Here is a 27,898-nt window from a genome sequence, read left to right on the forward strand (position 1 = left end):
CTTTGTTCCATCTGTATTTGGGGGGGGGGGTTATTTTTGTTTGGTTTTGCCCTAACCAATTAGCATTGTGGTCACAGTCATTACATTAATGTTGAGATAAGAATTATACATTTGTACAGCTACATCATCATTTTGGTAGCCATTTTGTATTACTGGTTTTCATGAATGATGCTAGTTACATATGTAGTAAATTGGTGTACAAAATTTCCCCTATAGGCCTTTGATTAGTCAGCTGTTTCTCCAACAGGAAACAGCTGTAAATGAACCCCAGACCTTTTTACATCACTAAACAAGGCAGTTATGTGGATGATGAGTCCAAGGTCTGGAACCAGGTGAAGTCTGTTTAAACCCACTCAGAACATCTCACTGGTTGTGTTTATCTTGACATGGAAGAGTTTTATTTTATTTTATTTTTTGATATCACCACATTCTCAGATCCAAACAATTTATCTGCAAAACAAATTGTGTCTAAAACCATGAAATGTAATTAAAAAAATCTCCACAAAATAATTAAGCTTCAAATAGGGGCTACCTCGATCACTGAATGGTAACTGCAACCACCCCTTTCTCTCTTATCAGGAACTGCAGAAGCAAAAATGCCGACAAAGAACTGTAAGTATCTAACAGTAAAATCTTTCATGTGGATAATCCAACATGCCAGCTTTACTCATATAGCATCACTGTAAAAATAAGGAAGAGACTCACTGGTATTTTGTCCACAAAGGTAACTTAAAACATTACACAACACAGTGTTTTAGGTGAAAATCAAACTAAAATGGTTTAGGTACACATATATACACAAAAATATGTGTTTCTATAGTCGGTGCTTCATGGAAAGTCTGTAGCATCTTTTGGAAGCTGTGATGTGGTTCCAGCTGCTGCATCAATCACATTCATCAAATATGTTTAATGATTTATTCTGTCAACTTTTACACAAATACTGTATGTGTAAACATCATTAGGGGGGCTCTGAATGTCAGGAATGTCTGACTACAGCAAACCAATCAGAAGTAAAACCCATAGCTCTGCTGTGCTGGACTGCTCATTAATCACTGAACACTGTTCAGTTTTTGGACTTTGATCTCTAGATGACAGGAAAAGTGCAAAAAGAACATTGATTTCCAGGAGTTCGGGAATGTTTTTGAACTTTTGCCATCCACCACTCAAAAGTGCTGAATTACATGCTTAGTGTTTCATATTTGCTCTGACTTTACACAATGAAATAACGAGGTCCCTGTAAACATGAAAGGGTAAGGTTTGCCATTTTCTATTTTTATTTTCAACAATCCCCACTAAGAGACTAAAACCAACAGTGACTTGCTGCTACTCACGATATGTGTCTGTCACTCTCCCACTTGGCCTAGCTTATTCTTCTGCATTTTAGATCTCAGAATTGTTTAAATCACATCAGCAAAACACACCACTACACTGAGATATGTTTCTTCATTACCAAACATACGACTTGAATATTTGGTAAAAATATTGTCCCAGTGGCTCTACATCCTTAAGATGTCAGTTAGCAAGCATGACCTGGGCATGTGTGAGATTTCGTTAACTGTTGATGTGATAAAGATGTTGTCACCACATGGTCTGAGACAGACATTTTCACACATGTTGTAATGTCCTGAAAATTACAAAAAGCTAGCAAACTGTAAACAAATCTCACACTGAGATCTCCACCATACAACAGCTAAATGTTGCTTAAGTCAAAACCTATGGCCATTCATAGTCTTTAGGACAACAATTTTATTTGAGTCGTGATTTTTTTTAATGAAGAGATACAACTGCATTTGAGCTGTATGTTTCACTAAGTCTTTTCATAGTTTCTGACAAAACGATAGGTCTACAAAAGCGATGAACAAATTAATCCAGGTGGGAGACCAACAGACTGTGAATAGAGGCAATTTATTGTTGGTTTTAGTCTTAAAATAGAAAATGACCAGCCTTATTTTGTAAGGGTGGCCTTATCTGTAGATCTGAGAGTGGAATTAAAGCACCAGGTGCATTAAGTACAAAAACCCATCCAAGATTGAATATGATTAAGGGAACACTATTAACTCTAAAATGATTATTATATTATCTCAAGAAAAACTGCAGTTTATCCTAGAAATGAGAAGGCATTATCTTCTATTAGTATGTAAAACATTGCAATTAGATTACATTTGATGGCTATACTTTACATTGCAGTTATCTGTATTTTTCATCTCCATAATCACAAAATGAGAGGGATGATAATTAATATATTTTACATGTAGCAGCAAACCCCAGTACCATTTCACTATTAATATATTATATCCGTCACAAATGACATCAAACTTTTCCTGAGATAAAAGAATTTGTAACTCACTACCCCAAACATACATTAAACATAAAACCCATCATTCCCTAATGATTAAAATTTAAACAACTGTTTTGTGGCATATGAGAGCTTAGGGAATCTGCTGTAGTCAGGAGAGTGCAACTGTTTTAGTACATTTTTTCTCTTTGAATGATTATTCCCTTTGAATGCCAACTTATCCATGAAAAACAATACACATCCCCCAGTGATAAATTTCAAATAAACAAAGCTTAACCTTACAATATCGTCACTGTTGTCACACAATAACTACAAAATCCAAAGTTACTTTAGTGCATTAAAATTTCACACCTGTGGAGGTCACACCTGTTGAGTGTTTATCTCAGGATCAATGCCCCTCAGACAGCAGTAGATGATGATCCTGCAGATCCAGAGCTGTACATCATTCTTGTCACCAGTGATGATGATCCCTCCCCCACCATAGCCTCTGCTTCAATCAAGCCCTGCTGGTGCAAGTTGAGGATGGAGTCAGCGATGATGCGGGCTGTTTTCTTTTGGTATCCCCCAGATGTCACCATGAGTATAGGGATGCCCCGTCGCCTTGCAGCTCTGAACACGATCTCATCTCTCTTTACAATGCCCTGGAGAAGAATAAAGAAAGGTAAGTCTATCCACAACTTTAGAAAGTCTAGTCATTTCTGTGAATTCTGTGGAGCTGCAGGCTCCTTTCGTCCTCTGAGGAAAGAGTGGAGGTCTGGAAGAGGCTCCGACCATTCCCATATGTCACACTCCACTGTGAAGCACTAAGCTGCTCAGAGCGACACATATGGGACAAGCTGAAAAGAAACACACACCCTTGTTTGTCTAGGGATTGACAGAAGGAACAGCTTGTGTCAAAAATCTCATTCATTATGGAACAATTTGTAGCACAAGGACTAATTTTAAACATTATTGGGCATGGAGGAAACACATGTTCAACCAGAACATTAAACAACAATTATTAAAGCTGCACTAACCAAAAGTTTTTCCAGATCATTTACCAGCCCAAATCACAAATTAGCCCTGCAACACACATCAGACTACCATACCCATTAACACAGTCTGGAGATTCACCTTATTTGCTCCAATTATTTTCTGGAATTTGCAGGATCACTGGCAGGAAATCTCAGCACATAGGAAGTAATAAATCCAAATTTGGCTCATTTGGATCAGCACTCGGTATGCTTTCAAAATTCCTGGCAAATGAGCTACATGGGACTTGACCCAGCTGAGCCTGTCAGTTCTATATTCAGACATTTTTCTGTCATTACATAGTCAACATCAGTCTTCATCAACTGACTAATAAATGCATTGTAACACAGGGAATGCTCCAAATCGGTGTCACTTTTATAGTACAATGTTGTGGCACCTTACTAAGTAATTCTAGTACAATAACACAATATTCTTGCAATAAACTCTCACTTTATTGGTGTCCAAGTGATAATCTTTACTTTTTGTTCAAGCATCTGACACAGGTTTTGATTATTATATAAGTAATTTTGTCAATACAGGCTGATTAAAATCTGTTTCTAGAATAATGCTTTTACAATGAGTGATAAAGTGCAGGTACTGTGCCTGTGGTGATATGGAGAGTCCTCCCAGGGGGTCCCCATCCAAGATGTCTGTCCCTGCATTAAAGACAATGATGTCAGGTCGGACCTCATTCAGAGCACCCTCAGAGTGAAGTTCTACCTTCTGAAGGTATTCAGAGTCTTCGGTGCCCCAGTCCAGCTCCACCTTCCTTTTGATGGCTCCTGAAAAACAGAAAAATGAAGGAGAGAATTATGCATCTGAGATCTACACCATAATGCCAAAGATTATAGTGTAGCTGCTATCAATAAACCGGTCATTATGAAAGACCTGCAGTTATGTGGAATTCAATTCACAAGTCTCAGATATAGACTAATACCTTCTATAGTATTTTATGCAACAGTTTTTTTCAACACAGGCAGAGGAAAGAATTTTCTATTTTAAACAAGGTCCACAAAGGCAATAGTGACCCGGTCCTGTAGATATACATTACTCTCACATAGTGCTGTAGACATGTAATTAATTAGCTATGTCCAATATTTAATACAATAAAAAACATTAATTAGGAAACAGTTTCAAAGTTCAAATGGAATTAAGCTGTACAAGCAGGAAATAGAAATGCAAAAGCATGTAAAATTGAGCTCTTGGTACTTTTTCAAGTCTAGTCCTGCTAGTTCTTCAAGATGACTTGAAACAAAAAAGTATCAAAAATTATTAGTTTTAGTACAAAGAAAGAATTGTGTCTTGGAGGAAAAATTATGTACCCAGAATAAAATTGGTTTTTATCTCTAAAAAGCCAGAATGTACTTTTATTTAACTTTCTTAGGGGAAGAGACAATTTAAAAATGTTGGATTCAAGTAATTGCATAAAGGATGATAGCTGAAGGATGGAGAATATTTTTAAAGACAGGATGGTGACATTTTGTCCACAGTTTGGTTAAAATTGGGGGCAAATGCTCGCATGCGGTCCCTGAAGGACCAGAAACGTCCTGACAGATCCATTTTGTAAAATTATGATGCTGAATGTACTGCTAGATAGTGCAGAGTGCTAATCGAGTAAGTGGTAGTGCTGGGGGAAATCACTGCACAATTAAAATGGCCCTGAGTCACATCTAGGGGATGGGACTGGAGCTATCAAGAAGACATCAGGGGTGAACAGGGCTTATTTTGTCACCAGAGTACATCACATTTTAAGTACATAAAACTGCAACTCGGTGATAATCATATTGAAGGTTAAAAAGAAAGTCTGAACACAAATTCATTGTGTTGTCGCTCACTTTTTGCATATTCATCCCCAGGATAGATGTAGCGATTATACATATCCATGATGAACACTCGCTTGTCATCCAAGAAGTCACGCTCATGTCCATTTCCCTATAACAGAGCAGAACCACAACTTTCATTTACCACTTTGATGCTGTCTCGGTTTTGTTTAAACACTATCCTACACTGACAAGCAAGTAATTGTTTCCACCCGTGATAAAGCCTCCTCCTCTCTCTCTTTCTCTTTCTCTAAAGACACACACATATACATAGTGGAACAATATGGTGGCAGATGATTATCCTGCCCAAATGACTCTATAATCCACATAAATAAATTAAAAGGAAAAATGCACTTATTCCCTTTGTAGCCAAGATATCATGACATGTCAAAATGCAATTTTCTTTTTAAGATTAAGAACTTACTTTATTCATCCCAAACTGGGAAATTCCACTTGGCATTTAACCCACCCAAGTGCACACACACCATGAACACACACCCACACCAGTGGGCAGCCATTGCTGTGGCGCCCGGGGAGCAGTTGGGGTTTCGGTGCCTTGCTCAAGGGTCTCACCTCAGTCATGGTATTGAAGGTGGGGAGAGCGCTGGCTATTCACTCTGCCCCCACCAACTCGCCCCCACTGTTTAGAGCCAGTGTTTGCTCAGTGGTGCAACATGGCTGTCTACGTAAAAGTGGACCTGCTTCCTATGTATCACTAAAAGGCACATTCTAAGATTAAGAAAGTGCAAAGGCTGATATTTTTCCAGTGATTACACGCTAATCACAACATTTATGAATCCTATAATGCATTTCACATTGAACCTTTAAGAGGCAATTAGCTTAGCTTACCATAAAGACTAGAAGCAGTGGTAAACTGCTAGACTCACCCTATCAAAAGTTAAAAAACCCCACCTAGAGTACAGTAAAGTTAAAGTGATCAGTTATGGCTTTACAGAAGATTACATGCTGCCTCTATTTCTTGGCAGTCAGCAGTGGCTGGCTGACTTTTCTTGTCACTGTAAAGTTACCAGACCACCAACTGGATATGAAGGTGAGTACACTTTAGTAAGTAAGTACTTTTTTAATTTTCATGTTTTACATATAGGAAAAAGACATGGAACAATGCCATTTAGAGCCCAATTCAATTTGCAATTCAATTCATAAATGGGTCTTTAAAAATACAAAATCGATAAAATATATTCAGGTCAGAACAAAACTCAGTACTGAGCAAAAGAACACAAATGACTACGTGACAGATTCCTCCCAAAAATGTGTTTAATTTGAGGTTATTATGATGATGCTCTCCGAAATCATTTTAGGACTAAGATGATCCTTACCCATAATGGATCTTGCAATGTTTTTAAAGTGTTTCTGGAATATTTTTGATTAACCTTCCGCGTTCTATTCTAACAGATATGAAGGCTTTGAACAAATATAACAATATAAAGCAACTTTGTCTTTAGTTGCAATTGGAAAACTGACCACTATCAGTAATTCAAGTCATTTCTCTTGCTGTATGCCAAGGTATTTCACAGACCAATTAATTAAGGTGAAGCATTAGCACTCTCATCTATTTGTTTTCCCTGCTGCTAATGAGGCAGAATATAAAGGGAAATTAGTGTAATTAATTACTTATTTAACTCTACCTACATCCTACAATGTTAATATTAATCAACTCCACCAATGCCTCACATACATATTCTAGTACAGTGGGACAAAATAATCTTTATCTCCCTTTAATAGTCAGTGATGTTATTTAGCATTTGGAATCATTCCTGTGAAACTACTTAACACCATGACTCATAGAACAGGATAAGTGGTAGATAATGGATGGATAAACCAACAAACTCATACTGGACTAAGGATTCATATACACATTTTTCAGACAATAGCTAAACTTAGGTGAATGCTCAGTTCTGCTCCTAAAGACAGTCTGAGACTACAAATTAGCTCATATGCTCCCTGAACTCCTGCTGCCTGCATTCTTATTAGTGTTATACTTTCCCCAGCATACTGTACTGTACTGTACAATGAAATATTGTTGTTTCCCACCCATTTGTTGGTGTCAGCCAAAAGCCTTCACTGCTGCCATCAAATAAGCTTTTCCTTTAGTTCTTTAAAACAGATATCCTCCCTTACCAGGTTCAAACAGATGAATTAAACAACAGAACCATCTATCACTACCTAGCAGAAGTGATCAAAAGGCCGAACGACTAGAGCATTACAAAAAACAGAACCTTTTTCCTCACAACTCAGGTGAGGTTTTGTTAGATTACAAAATGGCACTGGTGAGGATTGAGTGACAATCAACAATTAGAGTCCTTCTATAAGCAGTATACTCTATATGGTCATTTATTATAAATGTCAATCTTTGCCCAGTGATAATAACAGATATCTTGATAGACACATAAAATATATGGAAAAGGGGGGAAATATCATAGATAGGCTTGACTGATGCATATATAGATAATGGATATCTAATCGGGCTGCCTCCAAAACATTGATGGTTGAGTCTCGTCCCATTTTTCCAGTTAGAGTCAATGGAGCTTTTTAGCCATACCCTAGTACCCAGAACAACTCCAAATTCAGCTTGGCAAAATTATAATTACTATAGTTAAGTAAAAGCTAAAACCATAAACACAACAAATTAAAATGCGGCATTTGTTAGACTAGTGAACCAGTGTGAACTTGTAAAATTCAGGTATAGGTACTGTTGAGGGACAACAGTCATATACAATATTTTCAGTGACTGACAGATGAACAGATATTAGGAGCGACATAGTTATTATTGATCCAATTACAGGATGATTTTTGAAGCTGTATTGGTGGATTTGCTGGACTGGGTTTCAAAATATTGTGGAGTGTTTCTAATGTACCATTTCTCTTTATGAAGACGTGTGACACTCATTCATGTCTAAATAAAGTGGACAAAAATATTACAAACACTGTATTATTTAATGCAATCTATTTAATCGATCCATTTTCTGAAAGTACCATAGAACCTATTCAATTTAATGTGTTGTTCACTCACTCTGAATGTAAAGGTCAATTACTATTATCTGTCTTTATTTAGTAAAGCACTAACCATATATAATAGCAGATGGTCTATAAAAATAAATGGGCACAATGCAATACATCTTCATGGCAGGGCTCCAGTCAAACATCATATAAACTGAACCTAAAACTGATTATAACTGTTTTGCTGCTGAACTAGTGTAAGTAACACAGTTGTCTAGCTCATAATCTAAATTTATGTGAGAACAAGTACACTTAATGTTTAGAGTTGTCATCAGAATTTTACTGCTTATCCCCAGCATTGTCCTCCCTGTCCAATTATCTGCTACAAGGGTCACGTCATCCCCATCCCCATGACTTCATGCAGATTTGCTCTTTTGTTTGTCTTTATGAAATATTTATCAGAATCTGAATTGATCCCATGTGCTTGTCAACATGTAAAGGTGCATCATTACCAATGAACCATACTGTAGCTCAAATTGAATAAAGCTCTATTTCTGGAATATAACCATGGACCTTGGGAGCCTTAGGACACCATCAGTGTTATCACAATTCCCAGGGCTAATTTGTGCTAGAGGCAAGTCATTACATTGAAAAATACAAGGTGAGACTAAACTATGATAATGAGACTTTTAAAATTGTTGAAATATTGTTTGTTAAAGCTAAAATGAGCTCAGTCCACTAATGATGACCTGATTTACAACAAATATAGCAATGAGGGAGCACGTAGTCTCTGCAGTAATATGTGACTTCTGTGTTATGCTTGAACTAACAGACTCCATTGGAGAGACTTTCTTTTAACATAATAACCAAGATCGGGTTAAGCAGTGGACCTGCAAATATCGCTCTAAACTTGCTGAAGTTCCCTTGAGGAAGACAAGTGTGATATTTAGTAAACCTGTTGCAGATCACTATCAGTACAAAAATGTTTAGTCTTCTTAATTTAGAGGGCTATTTAACTGCTTCAGAACAAAGTGAAAGTGAAAGTGACTTATATGGCCAAGTATGGTGACCCATACTTGGAATCTGTGCTCTGCATTTAACCCAATTCCAAAGTGCACACACACAGCAGTGAACACACACACCGTGAGCACACACCCGGGGCGGTGGGCAGCCAGCACTGCAGTGCCTGGGTCCGGTGCCTTGCTCAAGGGTCTCACCTCAGTCTAGTATAAGGTGGAAAGGCTGGCTATTCACTCTGTGCCCCCGACAAGTCCTGCCGGATCTGAGATCGAATCTGCACTTTTCAGGTTACAAGTCCGACTCCCTATCCATTAGGCCTACCCCCCCTTAGGGGCACACTGTTTTCAAACACTGCTTTTCTGTATCATAATTCAGTGAACCAAACATTATAGCCACTCACAGTTGATGTAATTATTATGTCACTACAACACTGCATGGCAAGGTCTGTGACATAACAGATAGCCAGTATTCTTCTAGTTAACATGTTTTTGGGCAGGTGTAACAACAACTTTGACAAGGACCAAATCACTATGGCCGAACAACTGGGCTGCAAGATATGTGAAATGTCCAGGCTTGTGATGTGGTCCCAGTCAGCAGTAGTGATCATCATCATCATCTATCATCAATGGCCCAAGAAGGGATAAACCAGGAACTGGCAACAGGGTGTTAGGGGATGTGCTGAAACAAGCTCGATTCATAACTTACAGTGTGCTTGGGCAGGACACTAAACCCCAACTTGCCCCCAGTGGCTGTTCTATTAGTGTATGAGTATGTGAGTGGGCAAATAGTGTAAAAGCACTTTGAGTGTGCTTAAGTGAGGACAACCATATAAGACCATTTACAGGACTTCATAATCTCATAATGTGTTGGCTCCAGATACCACAGGACATCTTCACAGGTCTTAAGAGCCAATGCCTCTTTTTGTGTTGTTTGTTGGCACACAAATGACCAACAACATAAACATAGCAGGGGTTGTCCTAATCTTTTGACTCCTCATTGTGATTTTCAAACACTAAATAGCAAACAGCATGACCATATTTCTTTCCTCTGTGGCCTGAATCCAAAAATTAATAATCCTCAACAGAGCTATTAAGTAAACCGTCACTCATGCTGCTCGTAGCTTAGGAAGTCAAGAGTTTCCCTTGTCAGAACAATAAGGAAAAATAGCACAAAAAAGGTATTCAACTCAGAAGAAGGTTGAAAATCTGTGATTACAAATCACTGCACATGGAATAACTTTATTATGGCGCTGCTTTTAAGCTCAATAAATCTTAGTTTTTAAGTTATGAATCTATATGCCATATAAAAATAAATTAAAGTGGTATGTGCAGTCCATTTATGGCAATGTCAGGAAGAATAAACAATTGAATGATAACATCTTTAAATTTATAAAAAAACAAAAAAGTGTCAACAAGCCCAAATGTAGAAGTAGATGATATTACTGCAGATATCCCAGTGACAGTCCAGTGTATTCCAAAATCTGTATGTACTCAGCTGGTTTGCCAGTGGAAATGTTTTAATATACATTTTACTGAATATGAGAGTAAGGGCCAATTTAGCCCACAGGAAGCCTCATCGATTTGTGTGGTGGTAAGACGGCTGTTATCTTGTCATCAATTTCAACTTCTGAGCAGCAATGCACATTGATGAAGACACAAGCAATGGTATCGGCTCACCTGATGAGCATCCAGATCGATGATAGTTGCCCTGGAGATGCCTTCCACTCTCTCAAACAGAAACTGAGAGACAAATGAGAAAACATTTGCAACTTATATGTGCTAATTTACTGTGATGTTGTCGAGTCGTCACCGGTGTTAGATGGCACTGTAACCAACTGAATATGATACTGTACCGCCAAGAAAAGTAAAAACATTGATTTTCATACTACAACTCCTAGTATAACACAAGAGAAAATTCTGGTCAAAAAAAAGAGCTATACCGCAGACTTCAAAGTGCAGGTAATGCAGCTGAAACAAAGTTTGCAATGACTTTTAGCATTCAGGTAACCCAAGAGAGGAGGAGGACACGCCGCTTTGTCTAACCTCCCCAGCTGTACTTCGGCTCAGATCCACAGGTACACTAATCTGCAGAGTACTAAGATAAATTATTAATTACATTATTGTCACATAAAATTTACTATAATTTGCAAAAATACCATTCATGTGTGTGGCGAGTTAACCTAGTTAGTTATATATTTGTTTTGTTTTTTTTTTTCAAAAAAACGCGTCGATCTGAATGGCAGCAAGTCCAAGTAGCTCCTGTGTTTTGTTTTAACGTTTTGTCATGTTTTCTTTTTTCTTACAATGTGCACTTTTTTAGGCGCCTGGACAAACTCGTGAAAAAGGCCAGTTCTGTGCTAGGTAGGGGGCTGGACCCTCTCAGAACTGTGGTGGAGCAGCAGATGTGGAAGAAGCTGCTTGCTATAATGAACAATAATAAACCCCCTCGACATACTGACTAAAACAGACTAAACAGAGTAGCAGCTGCAGTGGGAGGCTCATCTCACTGCGCTGCAGAACTGAGAGGTTGAGAAGATCCTTTATGACCACAGCCATTAGACTTTTTAATAACTGTTTATATGTTATTTATGCTATATATTATTGACTAGGGGCCTTTATGCCTTTATCTGTTTATTGTGAAATTTCTGTGTCAAAGTAAACATAAGAACTGCTGGACAATCTGAATTTCTCCCCATGGGGGGTGAATAAAGTATCTACCTATCTATCTATAACTGTAATAATGCCTATGCTTTACAGTCCTAAAACTGCAAAAAGCCAAAAAAAAAAAAAAATAGAAAATGTATTTAGTATAGATGCTAAATTCTATGAGTCATATCACACACATTGAGGCTGTAGCAGCAAAAAATCACACGTGTACTGAAGCTCTAAGCAAGCCATATTTGATTGCTTATGAATGTGTTTCTCATTTATAATAGGAAAACAGTTAGGTCTTGTTTTAACAGTTTCATAATGTCACTTTAATCAATTAAATCCTTTGAACCTGACCATTAGATAGGCCTCTCCCATGTGAATGTTCCCCATGAGCTTCACTGTGAACATCAGTTTTACCTTGATAGCCAGAGTGATGTCGGCATAGGCACAAAAGCCCCCTCCTCTGTCGCTGGAGCAGTGGTGGAAGCCTCCTCCTGGGAAATAGAAAATTCTGTGTCTCAGTGTCTGGGCCATTAGATAAGATGAGCAGGTCAGTGCACATCTGAGAAGTCTATTATTCAAAATGGCCATAATTGCTGATTTCAAACGGGCTGTTTTTGGGTTTATTGCTGCTTATAAAAATGGCTGCTGTTCAACAATGGGTGTATTGACACACTGTTCAATTGCTACTAAGATGCCTAAAGAGCAGTGATGTACAGGGAGGGAGAGAAAGATAGTGAAGAAACTTATTGTTAATTGGGATGATAGCCATTCATTCAGATTAGGGGTTATAGTCCCCTCTGCCCTGCTATGGTCATGTTCATTAAACTATAGTGTAGAGTAGAATATTAATAAAGACAAGTAAGGCAAAGGGTGTAATATGCCTATCATTCATTGCCTGGCTTTCATAAACAGTCTTTTATAAAGCCTCCACATCCTCATAGTGTTGGGACACAATATGTAGATGACAGGTGCATCTGAATAGGCTTTATATCTTTATTAAAATCATGTTTATTGATGCAGAACAACCTTTTCCCCTGATTCATCAACACATGGTGTTGCAGCTGAGTAAGCAGGGGTACAAACTTAAATTCCAACATGGCACTTTCAGTTCCCATGATGAAGGAAGAAAGAATGACCCTAGTTTTTCAGCTAAGACCTCCTACTCAATAAACCTGGCCACTGATGGCAGCAAGCCAGAAAGGCAACACAGCAACACCTCCCACTAGCAAAGGTCATATCTACATCAATTTTGAAAACATTTCACTTCTAATATAATCTTACAAATAGTGCAAAACCTTAATACCACTGATATACAGCCGTGTATAAACAATATATAATACCTGGCAAATCACACTTATAACCAGCATCTTTGTCAAGACAAGGACACATTTTGTGATTGAGAAGAACTAATGGAATCAGGTCTGCAGTTCAGTTTTAAGGAAGAGAGGTTCACACCCAACTAACTTAGTAAGAAGCATGGATGTTATCTAAGAAATGTAAAGTGCATGGTAAAAGGACACTTAATGTTTAATGGTTATGTTTAGGCAACTCTAATTCACTGAAAACATTAATGATTGAAGACTTAAAGCAGGAGCCAGAACATTGTGATTTTTCAATATTAAACCAAAACCAAAATCCTTCTGACATTTATGAAATTAAATTTAGTAGTGTCAGTGTAACCGCATGTGGAATAGGGGGAGTGGAATAAAAACGGCTTGCACCAGCTCTTACACTCCACACCAAAGGCTAGTTTTAATGGGATAGTTAAATACAAGGAGTTTTTTGCATGTTTGCATTTATTAAAATTTATTAATTAAATCTTTTAATTAGTTCTTAAGCAGAGATCAGTTGTTAAAAATGTACACCCAGTAACTGCCAGGTGTAACTGTTGTGTATCCAACTGAACCAGATGATCAAGTGTGTCAGTATCTGACCCATTTAGAGGGAAGAGTAAGACAGCCATCTCACCTGAAACTGACGCTGTTTATATTGATACTTATATTGAGAACACTTGAACTTTTTAAATTATGTTTTAAATGTTTCTCACAAAAATAACACAAAAAACACATTATTTTAAATTATAAAATGTAAACCAATAACTAATGGTTATTGAATGGTTTAATAAAAAATATGTCAATTCAGCATAATCATGTAAGCATTTCCCACAATGCTTTAATAGTGTCTCTAAAACTAATGTCTCCATATATACAGATGCAATTGATACAAATACCACTTAGAATAGATTTTTATATTTTGTGCCCTTTAGTAAGTATTGTTAATTCATGATGCTAGTGATTTTCTATTAAGAAATTTGATATGTCTTGTTTCGACAGCATTAGAGAAGTTTCCTAAGAATATGAAGTATTTATTAGCTAAGACATCCTTCAAATTTTAATGGTGCTGTTTATGTAAATCACCAGTTTGAAAACAGGTAGAAAGGACCTCACTTTAGATGTAATCTATGAAGCATAGCATAGTGGTTCCCAAACTTTTTCTGCAGGGCCCCCTTTATTATATAAGAATATTTTTGAATATTATTCTTTTCATTTGTTACCTTTTCATGGTTTGTTGAATCATAGACAATGCTCTTATGTTCAAATAAAAATGGGAAAATAAATTCCCATTTATTTATAAATATCCATTTAGCTTGTAGCATTACTCATTCCACTTTTTCTTTGTTTAGGTGTCGTCAAGACAACAAAAAAAAAAACAGGTAAAAAGTGAGCAAGGCTTGAGTTTTATAGTTTACCTTATTGATTTTTTTTACTTTTACTTCTGTTGTTATTTTTTTACTCTAGAGCAACATTCTTTTAGTCCTAAACTATACGCTGCACTAGAGGTGCTTTTTATAAAATGCTTTGTCTAACTTTTGTTGCAGTGTAATTGCATTTAAACAATAATTACAGAGCGCATGGAATTTGTTCCATCTTAAGAATTTGGCCAGGTTCCAGTCTCTTCAGAGTCAACTCAAAAGTAAACAAACACTTTGAGACACATCACCTCTTCCTCTAAGCGCGACGATAAAAGTGAATCCACTAAAAATAAAGAAATATGGAGGAGACAAAACACAACTCTGACAAGCAGAAGTGTTTGGGCCCCTACAAGTTAGCCAAGCTGCTGCTGGACTGCCAGACTGAGAAGGAGGAACTTGCTTCACAAGTAGAGGAGCTGAAGGTTCAACTTCATAGGACGAAAACACACAGAACTGACCAAGAAGAACTAGGTAAACAGCTTGCTGCCAAGGTGGTGGACCAAAATGAAGAAATGGAGTCTCTCCGCCAACAGGTGAAAGAGATGAACACGGCTCTGGAGAGTGCCAGAGGAGAGTGTGATACACTTCAACAAAGACTGAAGCACATTACTGGCATGATGGCACGAGAGACTGTCATGAGACAACATAGCCAAAGTATGAAGAAGGTGCTTTATACTCAAATGAGCAGAGTGACTAGTAAGTTGGATAAAGAGAGGAGACTGAAGAACAAGTTTAAGGCTGCTGAGAAGAAAGCACAGAAGGAGCTCCATGACATCTTGTCCATGGCGAAACTGGCTCAAGATGAGTATAAAAAGAAAAACGTAGAAATTCTGAAAGAACTTGAAGCGCTGAAAATTGAATATGAAGCAGAAAAAGACAAGAATGCTGCTCTTCAACAAGAACTTGAACATATTAAAGTTGCACACAAGATCTACCTTAATTCGGAGTGTATGTTTGAAAAAGAAAAAAACACCAACCTTCAGAAACGACAGAAACAAGAGAACGCAGAAAGGTTAGCGCATCTGAAGCTTGGACAGCTCGGTTCCATCAAGGACTACACACAACTCAAGAAACAGATCCAGATCCTGCAGAAAAATGCCTTAGATAGGGAGAGATCATTTGTCAAAGAGGTGGAGGATCTCATATCACAAGTTGAAAAGATAACTTCAACAAACACCACACTCACAACTAATGACTTTGAGGACAATGACATGAAAAAAAAGGAGTCTATTCATACCCTTACAGAACAGGCCATTATTCCTGACAAAAGTCTTCCGACGACAACCAAGAAGCACAGAACAATGAAAAGATTGAGCTGGCTTATGGGACTGACCAACTCCACCAGAAACTAAGATACTTTAGTAAAATGTCAATAAAACACATTTGACAAAAAAAGTTCTGCTTATAGGTTTTATTTCTGCATTATGCTGGTAAGTGGACCTACAGCCAACATTTAATCTGCTTCTTTCATACGGATGTACACTTTTCTACTTGTTTAGCAGTTACTTAGTAGGAAAAACATGATGTCGCAAACTTCCATGCATCAATCAGTATTTAGCAACATTAAAATCATAACCTCATTACAATGAGTATCATGGTTACTGTCAAATGTGATGAAACCAAACCCATACATTCCTTATGAAGCAGATTAGTAGAATATTTGACTCTTAAAAGTTTTATAAAATGTTGCTAAATTTATTTCCTTGTCTAATTTTGTCTCTTATTTAAAGAGTTACTATGCCTCTCTCCCAGCCTACTTGAAAACAATGAACCAGAAAAGTAATGAGAACAATGTGAGGCATGAACTTGTGGCTGTGGCTGTGAAATGAAGGATCAGACATGAAGCATGGACAAAGTCAGCAAAAACATCCATGAGAACTGCTGTTATATGTTCTTTTTCTCCACTGCAGAGACAGGGAGTCTGGTGGAGTTTGATGGCCACTACAAGTATGTTTCATTCCTTTGAGAGTCACTGTGTGGTTTGTGTTATAGCTGAGCAAGTGGTGTTACAAGATAGGCTCTACACTATGTGTGTCTCCGGGGGCAGTATCCCTGCTGTTTATCACAGATATACAGTGGGTACGGAAAGTATTCAGACCCCTTTAAATTTTTCACTCTTTGTGTCATTGCAGCCATTTGCCAAAATCAAAAAACTTCATTTTATTTCTCATTAATGTACACTCAGCACCCCATCTTGACAGAAAAAAACAGAAATGTAGAAATTTTTGCAAATTTATTAAAAAAGAAAAACTGAAATATCACATGGTCATAAGTATTCAGACCTTTGCAGTGACACTCATATTTAACTCACATGCTGTCCATTTCTTCTGATCCTCCTTGAGATGGTTCTGCTCCTTCATTGGAGTCCAGCTGTGTTTAATTAAACTGATTGGACTTGATTAGGAAAGGCACACACCTGTCTATATAAGACCTTACAGCTCACAGTGCATGTCAGAGCAAATGAGAATCATGAGGTCGAAGGAACTGCCCAAGGAGCTCAGAGACAGAATTGTGGCAAGGCACAGATCTGGCCAAGGTTACAAAAGAATTTCTGCAGCACTCAAGTTTCCTAAGAGCACAGTGGCCTCCATAATCCTCAAATGGAAAAAGTTTGGGACGACCAGAACTCTTCCTAGACCTGGCTGTCCAGCCAAACTGAGCAATCGTGGGAGAAGAGCGTTGGTGAGAGAGGTAAAGAAGAACCCAAAGATCACTGTGGCTGAGCTCCAGAGATGCAGTAGGGAGATGGGAGAAAGTTCCACAAAGTCAACTATCACTGCAGCCCTCCACCAGTCAGGGCTTTATGGCAGAGTGGCCCGACGGAAGCCTCTCCTTAGTGCAAGACACATGAAAGCCCGCATAGAGTTTGCCAAAAAACACATGACGGACTCCCAGACTATGAGAAATAAGATACTCCGGTCTGATGAGACCAAGATTGAACTTTTTGGCGTTAATTCTAAGCGGTATGTGTGGAGAAAACCAGGCACTGCTCCTCACCTGCCCAATACAATCCCTACAGTGAAACATGGTGGTGAGAGCATCATGTTGTGGGGGTGTTTTTCAGCTGCAGGGACAGGACGACTGGTTGCAATTGAAGGAAAGATGAATGCGGCCAAGTACAGAGATATCCTGGAAGAAAACCTATTCCAGAGTGCTCAGGACCTCAGACTGGGCCGAAGGTTCACCTTTCAACAGGACAATGACCCTAAGCACACAGCTAAAATAACAAAGGAGTGGCTTCGGAACAACTCTGTGACTGTTCTTGACTGGCCCAGCCAGAGCCCTGACCTAAACCCAATTGAGCATCTCTGGAGAGACCTGAAAATGGCTGTCCACCAACGTTCACCATACAACCTGACAGAACTGGAGAGGATCTGCAAGGAAGAATGGCAGAGGATCCCCAAATCCAGGTGTGAAAAACTTGTTGCATCATTCCCAAGAAGACTCATGGCTGTACTAGCTCAAAAGGGTTGCTCTACTCAATACTGAGCACAGGGTCTGAATACTTATGACCATGTGATATTTCAGTTTTTCTTTTTTAATAAATTTGCAAAAATTTCTACATTTCAGTTTGTTTCTGTCAAGATGGGGTGCTGAGTGTACATTAATGAGAAATAAAATGAACTTTTTTGATTTTGGCAAATGGCTGCAATGACACAAAGAGTGAAAAATTTAAAGGGGTCTAAATACTTTCCGTACCCACTGTAGTTATAAGTTAGCCCTAAATGTCTTGTTAAGCTGTGAACCAGCAGAATTATCTCTGTTTTTTATCTCCTTGTATTTACAGCCTCTGCTGAGGAATAAATCTCATTTGTGTTCAACATCATTTTGGCTATTATCAGGTTTCCTAATGCTAATGCCTATAGACCCTGGAATCTTGACTGTCATGTCACCGGATGAGAGACAGAAAACACATATGATGAAGGAGACAGAGGATTTGGCTGAAATGAGCAAATCCATGCAGAGAAAAGCTGGAAATTTAAGAAGAAAGGGTTATTTTTACACAACTTTTATTGGACAAATCTGCCATGGCAGAGTATACTCTGTTTTAGACTTTTGGTATCATTTCCAGTGTAGTTCTGGCTTGTTTTCTTAGCTTTAAGTTTCTCATGACCTGCTGTAACTGTTTTCACCCGCACCCCGTTTGACAGTGTTTATATACATCGGTTGCTCACCTTTCTCTAGATGTCAGGTGATTAAAATAAAGTTTGTAAATTTCCTCGCTGTGACACAAATAAAGGTTCTTCTTATCTGTGTTGTCTCTGTGTACTCTCCCATGAGAAGTTCTTCCTCAAGTCCCTGTTTTTTGTGGATGTTGTGCTTTAGCAGCAGGGACTCTCTTTTGTTTGTCTTCAGTTTTTCTTTGGCCTGTTTCGCTTGTTGGACTCCACCCCTGCCTGCATTGGTTGTTTGGCCTTTGTATGGGCACTTGTGTTTCATTTGCACCTGGATAGTTGTCTGTTCATTATTTAAAGTATGGAGCTGAAACGAAGTTGCGCTTTCGCTGCTTATTGTTATGCCTAGGCTACGTTCTTCATAGGCTAATTTAGAATATAATTAGAAATGCAAATTATGCACCTAAGCAACTTATATATATTTTTTCCTGTTCAACAAGGCTGTTTTTGCTAAAAGCGTTTTATACTCTGGTGCAACAACTTAGTCTATTGTATTTGTGTGTTAAGATCATTGTATATGCTGGAAAGTCACTTACCAACATTTATTGCCCATCCCCGGTCAACAGCCAGTTTTCCTGCCTGCGGGATACAAAATATTTAGGTTCAACGTTTAAATATCAAGGGGCAGTACAGTGGTTTAGTGTTTAACACTGCTGCCTCACAGCAAGAAGGCTACTGATTTGAAACCTGGCAGGAGACTTTCTGTGTGGAGTTTGTATGTTCTCCGTGCTTGTGTGGATTTTCTACAAGTACTCCAATTTCCTCCCACAGTCCAAAAGCATATGTCAGGTTGATTGGTGATCCTAAATTGCCCCTATGAGTGAGTGTGAGTGTGTGTGTTTATTCTTCTATATGTGGCCCAGTGATGGACTGGTGACCTGTGTACCCCTGCCTTTCACCCAAAGAGAGCTGGGACAAGCTCCAGCAGATACCTGTGACCCTAAAAACAAGAATAAGTGGGTATGGATAATGAATGGATTTATATTTCAACAGAGAAAGATAAATGACCCTTTCCGAAGAATTTAAATTTGTGAAAGTCCACCACAAAAATCACAAAATGCAGCAACAATCATGTGGCTTCATAAATTCATTGAAAAAACAGAAAATACAATTTCTTAATGAAATTAAAATAATGCCCTATAGCAATAGGTAAAAGGCGGATATTATTTATAGTTTCCAAAGGATCTTTTAGTTTTTCCAAGTGTGAAATCTAACCTGCCTGAAGTGGAAAACATGTCTGTCTTATTTAAAGAACCAGGTTTGCACACATTTTGAAATGAAATCTTATGTTTTTAAGAATTTATAAGGCTGCCAGAAAATGTAGTATAATTTCCACAGCAGTATGAGTTTGAGCTGGGGGTTGGTTAACATCATTATATTTAGGCCCAGGCCCCCACCGAAGGTGAAGGCATGGGACTATTATAATTGCTCAATGATCCAGGAGTGCAAAACTGCAGGGGGTCCCCCCAGGTAGCATGGGGGACTGACCCACACCCCACCATGATGTGGGGATGCGCGAGACCTTTCCGAAAATGTATATAATATGGGGAGGCGGTTCGCTCGAGGCGAGGGATGTTCTGCTTCTTTTTTTTTCTCTCCCCTTATTAGTCCCACAAATGGAGAAATTCCATTACCACCCAAAGTGCACACACAACGTGAACACACACCCTGTGAATACACACCCCGTGAACACACACCTGGAGCAGTGGGCAGCAGTTGGGGGTCCTGTGCCTTGCTCAAGGGTCTCACCTCAGGTCGTGGTATTGAAGGTGGTGCTGGCTATTCATTCAGTCCCACCACAACTGCCCCCTATTGCGGCTATATTTCATTTTGTTACCTTTACTCCAACAAGTGACTTCAACTAGATAATTTTGTAAAATAATAATATAGCCTATTGCCTATACTGCCAGGAGGCAATTCCAACAGCACTTACATAAACATCTAGATATCAAATATCAAGACATCATATTATGCGCTATATCGTTTCTTGATAGAATATTGCCATTTCATGGGTCCAAAAAAAAAAAAAAAAAAAGACTACATTTCATACATGCAATCAGATAGTTTTACCATTACTGGTAGCTGTTTTTTTCATTCTAGTATGGACAGGACAAGATAAATTCCACACACAAAAAGGAAAGCAAATAATGTATTACCCATAATGTTAACTGTTCATTTAAATCTAAATTAAACAAATTACAGCACTCATTTATTTATTAAATAACAGCAGATAGTCATGTGATTGTTTTCACTCTTCCTTGGAGATTTCTCATAAAACCCCACTATATATTAAATCTGATTCTAAAAACATTTTTTCCTGAGACATAAGAAAGAAGCGGTGTTTGTCTCAGATGTTCATCATCCTAATCATGATGTACATGGCTACTGATGAGGAAGGGGTTATTTAGGGCTGGTCATCCTTTTTAAAAACCACTGAAGGCTGACCTAATATACTTCACAAATTAAAGACATTCCTGGGATTGTAGCTAACTTCAAACCACTATGTTGTTTGAAGGGTTTATGTACAGGAGATAGTCATATAAATCATTAATAGCATGTCGGTTACTGTACAATCCTCAGAAGCTTCCATATTTTATGATTATTTTTCACCCAGAGAAATGATGTTTTGAGGACAGGACAGCTTCTACTTTTCAGAGGCAGGTCAACATTTCAGATGAACGAGGGGGCTTCCATGCCACATATTCCTGTAGTTTAGCATGCAGTACACCTAAAGAGAGGAAATATGGTCTAGGGAGATTGTGTGTAAATGCCAACATGGCTCTCTGTTGGATGAGTAATAACACACATTAGCATGTATGCACACACTGGCACTGACTGGGGAAAACAAGCACTCAGTGTAACAAAGAGTCCCAGGAATATTTAACTATAGCCCTCTAATTTCATCTGCATGACTCCATCAACTGTCAGTTCCAGAATGCATCTCTGAGTGAAAAAAACCGGTGGCATGATGCTAGATCCACACTAATCAGTGCATACACATTCAAATCTGCAGCTATACTTATATCTCATCACCTTCCTGATTGTTTTCTTATTCCTTATTCATCCTTTTTGCATAACAACATCAACAGGGACAGCTCCCAGTTTCTCCTCATGCGCCACTGCGCATATGCTGAGCCTCTCCATCACAGGTGTTCACACTACTTATTCTCCCTCAGGCAATCTCCTATCAGCACGGACTAAACAATTACGTTGTGCTAAATTTTTTATACCCCTTAGCTGCAATATTTGCATAAAATATCAAATGACAGAACTATTTTGTCAACAAAACCTTGTTGTAATTGCCACATAATCACAGACAAAGCTTGAAGGCAATGCAGAATTTTCGCAGGTGAAATTAACAACGTGACCGTCCTCTATGTCATCTCAAGATAAAAGCAGCATAGTATATTGCACTTGTCTAAGAAGAATGATAAAGCAATGCATGGTGGGCAACAGCCCAGCAAATGTAAATTCTCTGGAGCTCAACACCTAATTGCAAGCATAGTAATCCATGTGTTAGACTGATGCAGATTTCCAGTGGTGCTGCACATCAGCCACATTCTGCACAGCAAAGATCCAGGGGGAACAAATTAGTCCATATCTATACAGTATGTTATCAAAAGAGCAACGTGTTACTTCTAAGCTACTTAACCTCATCACATTTACAAATTCAAAATTATTGCATCTGTTTACACTATAACCCTTGGGAATTTTAATATGCTATAAAAATTATCAAAAGATTTACGTTGTAGTAGGAGTGAAGACAAGGATCCCTTTGAAATGTTAGTCTTCTTATGAATAATGGAAGTTTAATGGAGGCATTAAAGAGTATGATGAGATACTGAGTTTAAGTTCATGTCTAATCTCTCAGAAGCTTCGGTAGTAGTATTGGTACATTGCAGATCATCATCTGTATTTCTCTTTTCTAACAAGTGAGGATAGATATAAGGAGAATATGTGAACATTATCACCTACAAACATGAAGAGGAAATGAGACTCTTGGGTACCTACCATTATTGTCCCTCCTGTCTGTGTCCGCAAAGGCCTCAACACCTTCCGCTGCACCAGGAAATTAGGCAGAAACAGAAGAGGTGGAATTTCTGTGATTGTTGCCACCACCAGAGACCACTACCAAGGAAAAGACACAATAAGACACAACACAGGTCACATTTTTGTGCTATAACTTTATAGTTTATAAGGCAAACAAAATCACAAATAGACCTCAGGTCACTGAAAACCACAGAAAGCCAAAATAGAAGACAGAACAATGCATTGTTTGGTGTGCCCACCAGGACTTGGAAATAAATGTGCAGAAGCAGGAAAAAGTAAGGCATTGTAATGCTCACAATGCTTGAGCCTTGATTCTCATGAAAAGAGGACACTACAGAATAGTGTAAATTCACAGCAGAGTGAATGTTCCCCGCAATGTCCCCCTGCTTCTCTCATGAGCCCTCCAAGATTTGGTTCTGCATGCAGTAAAGGGGGAGAGAGAATAAATACAAGAGTCTTTCAACATGAGACAACTACTGTATAAAGTGAGAAATCACTAACTGTATGAAATGGTCACACCTGAAATGCAGCTCCTCATATCCACTTTGAAAAAACAGAGATGGATGTTAATCAACTCTTGAAGCTGACAAATTAGAGCATGAAAACTTCTATTGACTCAAAGGACTCTGAGAGGTGCTATATTCTGAAAATACTTGACATGACTGAGTTGAATGAGGGCTATGGATTAATTCACTGCATTCTGATGAGGACACCTTGCTCTCTTATGCCACGGTGTATTACATATTACAATATTAGACAGAAAAAGTCAAGTGTAGCGGGAATAATCCCAAAACAAAAAAATGTTTGATTTAAATCACACCAATACTATCATCAAATGAGAACGTATTAATTTCCTACTATAATAAAAGTTCAAATGAAATCAATTTAAATCCTGATGGATTCCTCAGCTCCCTAGTGCTTCTGACCAACAAATACAATACACTGAATGGAAGAAAAGATGGAAGAGTTGATAGAAAAAGAGGAGCACTATAGTGAACATGCCATGCTTCCATAGTGAGGGATGCACCAAAGGTTGGCAATGTTAAAGGAAAACAAAGCTACCTTTAATCTGTTGAGGTAGTGTTTGGTGTGAACCACCAGCAGATCCTCCTCAGTAGCTTCAAGGGCTTCTGCAATGTTCCCATCAGTGATGAACTGCTCCTCTGACACAAAGGAACTGTGTGGTTAGAGCCATGTAATCATATATGAAATACTTGGACAATGACATTAATTCTGCAAAATAATCCTTCATACTAGTGCCACACAACAGAGCATATAACTGTTCTGTTTTTCTGTTCGGTAAAAGGAGTAGTCTTCATTTTTTTTATGTTAAGTAACACCTCTTGATTCTGATTTATGGCTTTACCATTGTAGGAGCAGAAATACTTCCAACATGTTTATACTTTAGTTTGTATACAAGAACTTCCTGTGATCATGACTTCCTTCGCACACTGATCCTTATTCTAATCTCCGGTTTCTGCAGTGGGCTTCCCTATTTTAGATTAAACGGTGCTATTGTGTTTGTTGTCCATCGCGTTTAAGTTGATGCCAGAAGTGTTGAAGTCACAAGTGTTTCCAGTGAAGACATTTTTTTTTTTTTTTTTTTTTTTTAAAATACGCTGAATTTTGCACCTCAAGACCAATAAAAAAATATGCCTTTTGTGCCGAAATAGCTCAGCTGGGAGAACATTAGACTGAAGATCTAAAGGTCCCTTATTCAATTCCAGGTTTTGGCAGTAGTGACTTAAGCTTTAGAGAGCACCCTGGTGTAAGTGTGGGTTCTGCTGTCTTAACCAGGTTAATACCATTTGCCTAGAAATTTGTAGCAAATGCTTTCCAAATAAAGTGTGGCTTTACCATTGTAATTGCAGAAATACTTTCAAGCAATGTTCATACTTTAATATGTATACAAAGACTTCCTGTGATCATGACTTCCTTCGCACACTGACGATCTTTATTTCAATCTCCGGTTTCTGCAGTGTCCTTACAGATTTTAGATGAAACAGTGCTATTGTGTTTGTGGTCCTCGTTTAAGTTGATATTAGATGATTTTAGATGTGATATGATGTTTCTCATTATTACAATATACTGTATTTTCTCCTTATACTAACATTTTCTCTTAATAACGTAAGCCCTGCAGAGCTGCAAGGCGCATACTATGCTCACTGAATTCAGCAGCCTCTCTCCCAACACCTCCTATACCAGGGGTCTCCAACTCCAGTCCTTGAGGTCCACTGTCCTGCTTCTTTTCCAGGTATCCCTGCCCTTGCAGTTTCTAATTGGCTGAACACACCTGATCCAGATAATCAGCAGTGGGTAGGGCAGGAATAGTTGGAAAACATGCAGGACAGTGGACCTCGAGGACAAGAGTTGGAGACCACTGACCAATACCATCTTTACACAAAATGACCAGTGTTGTGCTAGTGAGGTATGCTCCAGTCAGTCATGGACAATCACTGATCTGACACTTCAATCCACACACAATACTCAGCAAAATAACACAAGAATGCAGTTCATGAGCAAATACCCTACACATGTCCTGAAGATGTTTCAGGCACTGCTGACAACAGATGAAGTCAATGTGGTTATCTATATCTAGGCTATCTGCTGAAATCGCAACCTTGGGGCATGCTGTAAGTCACAGCCAGGGTAATGAAGTACACTCTCACAGATGTACACACTTCAAAAATCCGCAAGTAGTCATTTATGATCATTTGTAAATGTTTCCACCCCTACTAAATATATGTGTGTTTACACATTTTCACTGTTCACATATAAAGACATTTTAGTGTTTATATAGTCAGCTATTCATGTTCGCAGTTTAGAAGTAAAGTAACGCAAGATCTACACAAACCCTGACCAAAAATATTCTCAGTTAACACCTCACTAAATTGTAACCTTAATGAAAGTAGGATCAGTTGATAATTCTTCAAATTGACAAATTTAATAGATCAAAAAAACAGCAAATGCTTATGAAACAATAATATCAAACACATCAGATTCATGATAATGAGTTGAATAATACCAGTCACTGAAAAAAGGTTATCCCTAAGAAGAGACATTTTTTCAGTACTTTTGTTGACAAAATGCAATATAATAATTTGGACCAATGATGAACATGAATTTGAGCTTTGTTGTTGGGTTTCTATGTAAGGTGCCTTGAAATGATCTTTTACTTGGTGCTATATACAAATAAAATTGAATTAAACTATTCTGTATCTTTTCATGATTTTCTAAACATGGTGGTTAAATTTTAATCATCCACATTTTCTCCAATTAGTACAATGGTAAATTAAATAAATCCATGGTTTTGTTTCCTTTAACCTTTAAAAGTTTAGTGAATTAATTGCCACAGATTATGGCACTTTCCATAGCAAAGAGACGACCCATCATGCAATGTGACCACAATTCATGTGAAGCTGTGCCAGCAAGTCGGCAACTATTTTCCCTCTGCCCTGAACCCTGTGTCACGCCTCATCCACTGTACCTGCACAAGCCTCCCATGGGGTGTTTTCTCTAATTATCGGTGCTCTCCTGCTCCTCCTCAGCAACTACACACCTCACCTCTCCTCTCTGTTCCCTACCTCTCTCTGCCTCTCTGAACCACTCCAGTGATTCCATACACATCAGCCCTGGGACATGTCTACCCCATATGCCACTGTGTTTCTCATTCTTTTACCTTTCAAGAAGTGAATGACTTTCCCCCATTTTCCTGCATCAAATGGATGGAGCTTTTCAAGGCCCATAAAGGTGATGTTGTAGTCTGGGTGGTACACAATGGGCAAACATGTTTGAGGAATGCTGGCATACAGTTCAGTGCGGTGACAGCTGGAAGAACAAAGTCAAAAAGAGGTGTTCAAAATAACACTGCATTGTATTTAAATGAAGTTATTTCCCCAGTGGCGTAATCAGCACTACTGGAACTGTTGTTGACGTTTATTGGTGCTGCTCACCTCCTTTTCCCTTCATTATCTTCTTTGTAAGACATGTTTTTCCAGCATTTCTGCATTCATCTGAGAAAAAAAATAGCAGCTCAGAGTAAATCACACACTTGCTGTAAATATTTCTGGTCACACTCGGAACGACAGCAGTTCTGATGCCATAAGAATATCAGACAAGGCTGTAATTTATGAAGTTAGTGTGCAGAAGTCATATTCAGTCGAACATACTGCACAAACAGGGCTGGGGATAATAAACTACTTGAACGAAGAGTGTCATTTCTCGGGCATGCGCAGTGTCGTGTAAACATTTCCAAAGACGCAACGGCATAAGGAAACGTTTTAGTTGACACATACAACCTCTAGACAGGTGTGAGCAGGTCGGCTACGATTTAATCAATTCTACTGTCGAAGACAAAAACGCTAGCAGAGGTGCTGTGTATCAAACGGCCTGGCACAGCTTCAGAGAACAGAAACTCACCTGCTTCTGTATGTGGAATAACGCAAACCACCAAACAGCTACTCGGAATTTACAGTAGGGAGAGTGTCAGCGTGTGTCCGTCCCTGCGGGGGTTATTAAAGTGGGTTAATGTCACTAGCTAGTTAGCAGAAAAAAGACGTGTTTCTCTGACAATGTCCTCATTCCCTCCTGCTCCGCCGCTACGTAATGTATGATTTAGCGTGCTGCGTTAGTTACGCTCTTTACGTAAAGCGGAAGAAGAAGCAGGCTTCTGTTACTCCATCCATAAACGTTCACCTTCTTTACTCACGGTATATATAACCCTAACCCTAATTGTGTATATATATATATATATATATATATATAATTTAATACTGAGCAAATGTCATATCCACATATGATAATGATTATATTTATTACATTAAGTATTGAAGAAGTGCATTTATTAACATAATTTCATGTAACCTAATTAAAGCCTATCAAGGTAGACCTAGCTATGTGTGTAATTATCCATCCATTATCTATACCTGCTTATTCATTAACAAGGGTCATGGGGATTTGCTGGAGCCTATCCCAGCTCTCTTTCGGGTTGAAGGCAGGGGTACACCCTGGACAGGTCACCAGTCCATCACAGGGCCACATAGAGACACAAAGACAAACAACCACACACACTCACACTCACTCCTATGGACAATTTAGAGTCACCAATCAACCTAACATGCATGTTTTTGGTCTGTGGGAGGAAACCGGAGTAAACCCACAAA

General features: G+C 38.5%; 1 protein-coding gene across 3 annotated transcripts; it reads right to left on the reverse strand.

Annotated features, from left to right (window-relative positions):
• hdac11 (histone deacetylase 11) lies at positions 1-27,333 on the reverse strand. Of its 3 annotated transcripts, none has more exons than XM_026307421.1 (11): positions 27,156-27,333; positions 26,690-26,749; positions 26,416-26,564; positions 23,799-23,899; positions 22,698-22,814; positions 19,223-19,265; positions 12,174-12,250; positions 10,782-10,844; positions 5,143-5,239; positions 3,911-4,089; positions 1-2,937 (listed from the first exon to the last, which is right to left on the reverse strand). In XM_026307421.1, the coding sequence occupies exons 2-11, from the start codon at positions 26,743-26,745 to the stop codon at positions 2,695-2,697; spliced, it is 1,125 nt and encodes a 374-aa protein (XP_026163206.1). In that variant the 5' UTR covers positions 26,746-26,749; positions 27,156-27,333; the 3' UTR covers positions 1-2,694. The 3 variants fall into 3 exon arrangements, with proteins under 3 accessions (XP_026163206.1, XP_026163207.1, XP_026163208.1); XM_026307422.1 differs by having other exon boundaries at positions 23,799-23,913; XM_026307423.2 differs by having other exon boundaries at positions 2,775-2,937; positions 3,883-4,089.
• Positions 27,334-27,898: the final 565 nt, after the last annotated feature.

The sequence above is a fragment of the Mastacembelus armatus genome, chromosome 5, assembly GCF_900324485.2.
Source record: "Mastacembelus armatus chromosome 5, fMasArm1.2, whole genome shotgun sequence".
Classification (NCBI taxonomy): Eukaryota; Metazoa; Chordata; class Actinopteri; order Synbranchiformes; family Mastacembelidae; genus Mastacembelus; species Mastacembelus armatus.

Coding starts and splice junctions, on each gene's coding strand:
- hdac11 (XM_026307421.1), bottom strand. CDS start 26,745: ATGCAGAAATGCTGGAAAAACATGTCTTACAAAGAAGATAATGAAGGG. Junction 22,815..23,798: donor ACTACCTCAACAGATTAAAG/GTAGCTTTGTTT, acceptor TTTCCTTGGTAG/TGGTCTCTGGTGGTGGCAAC. Junction 4,090..5,142: donor TGGGGATGAATATGCAAAAA/GTGAGCGACAAC, acceptor TCTGTTTTTCAG/GAGCCATCAAAAGGAAGGTG.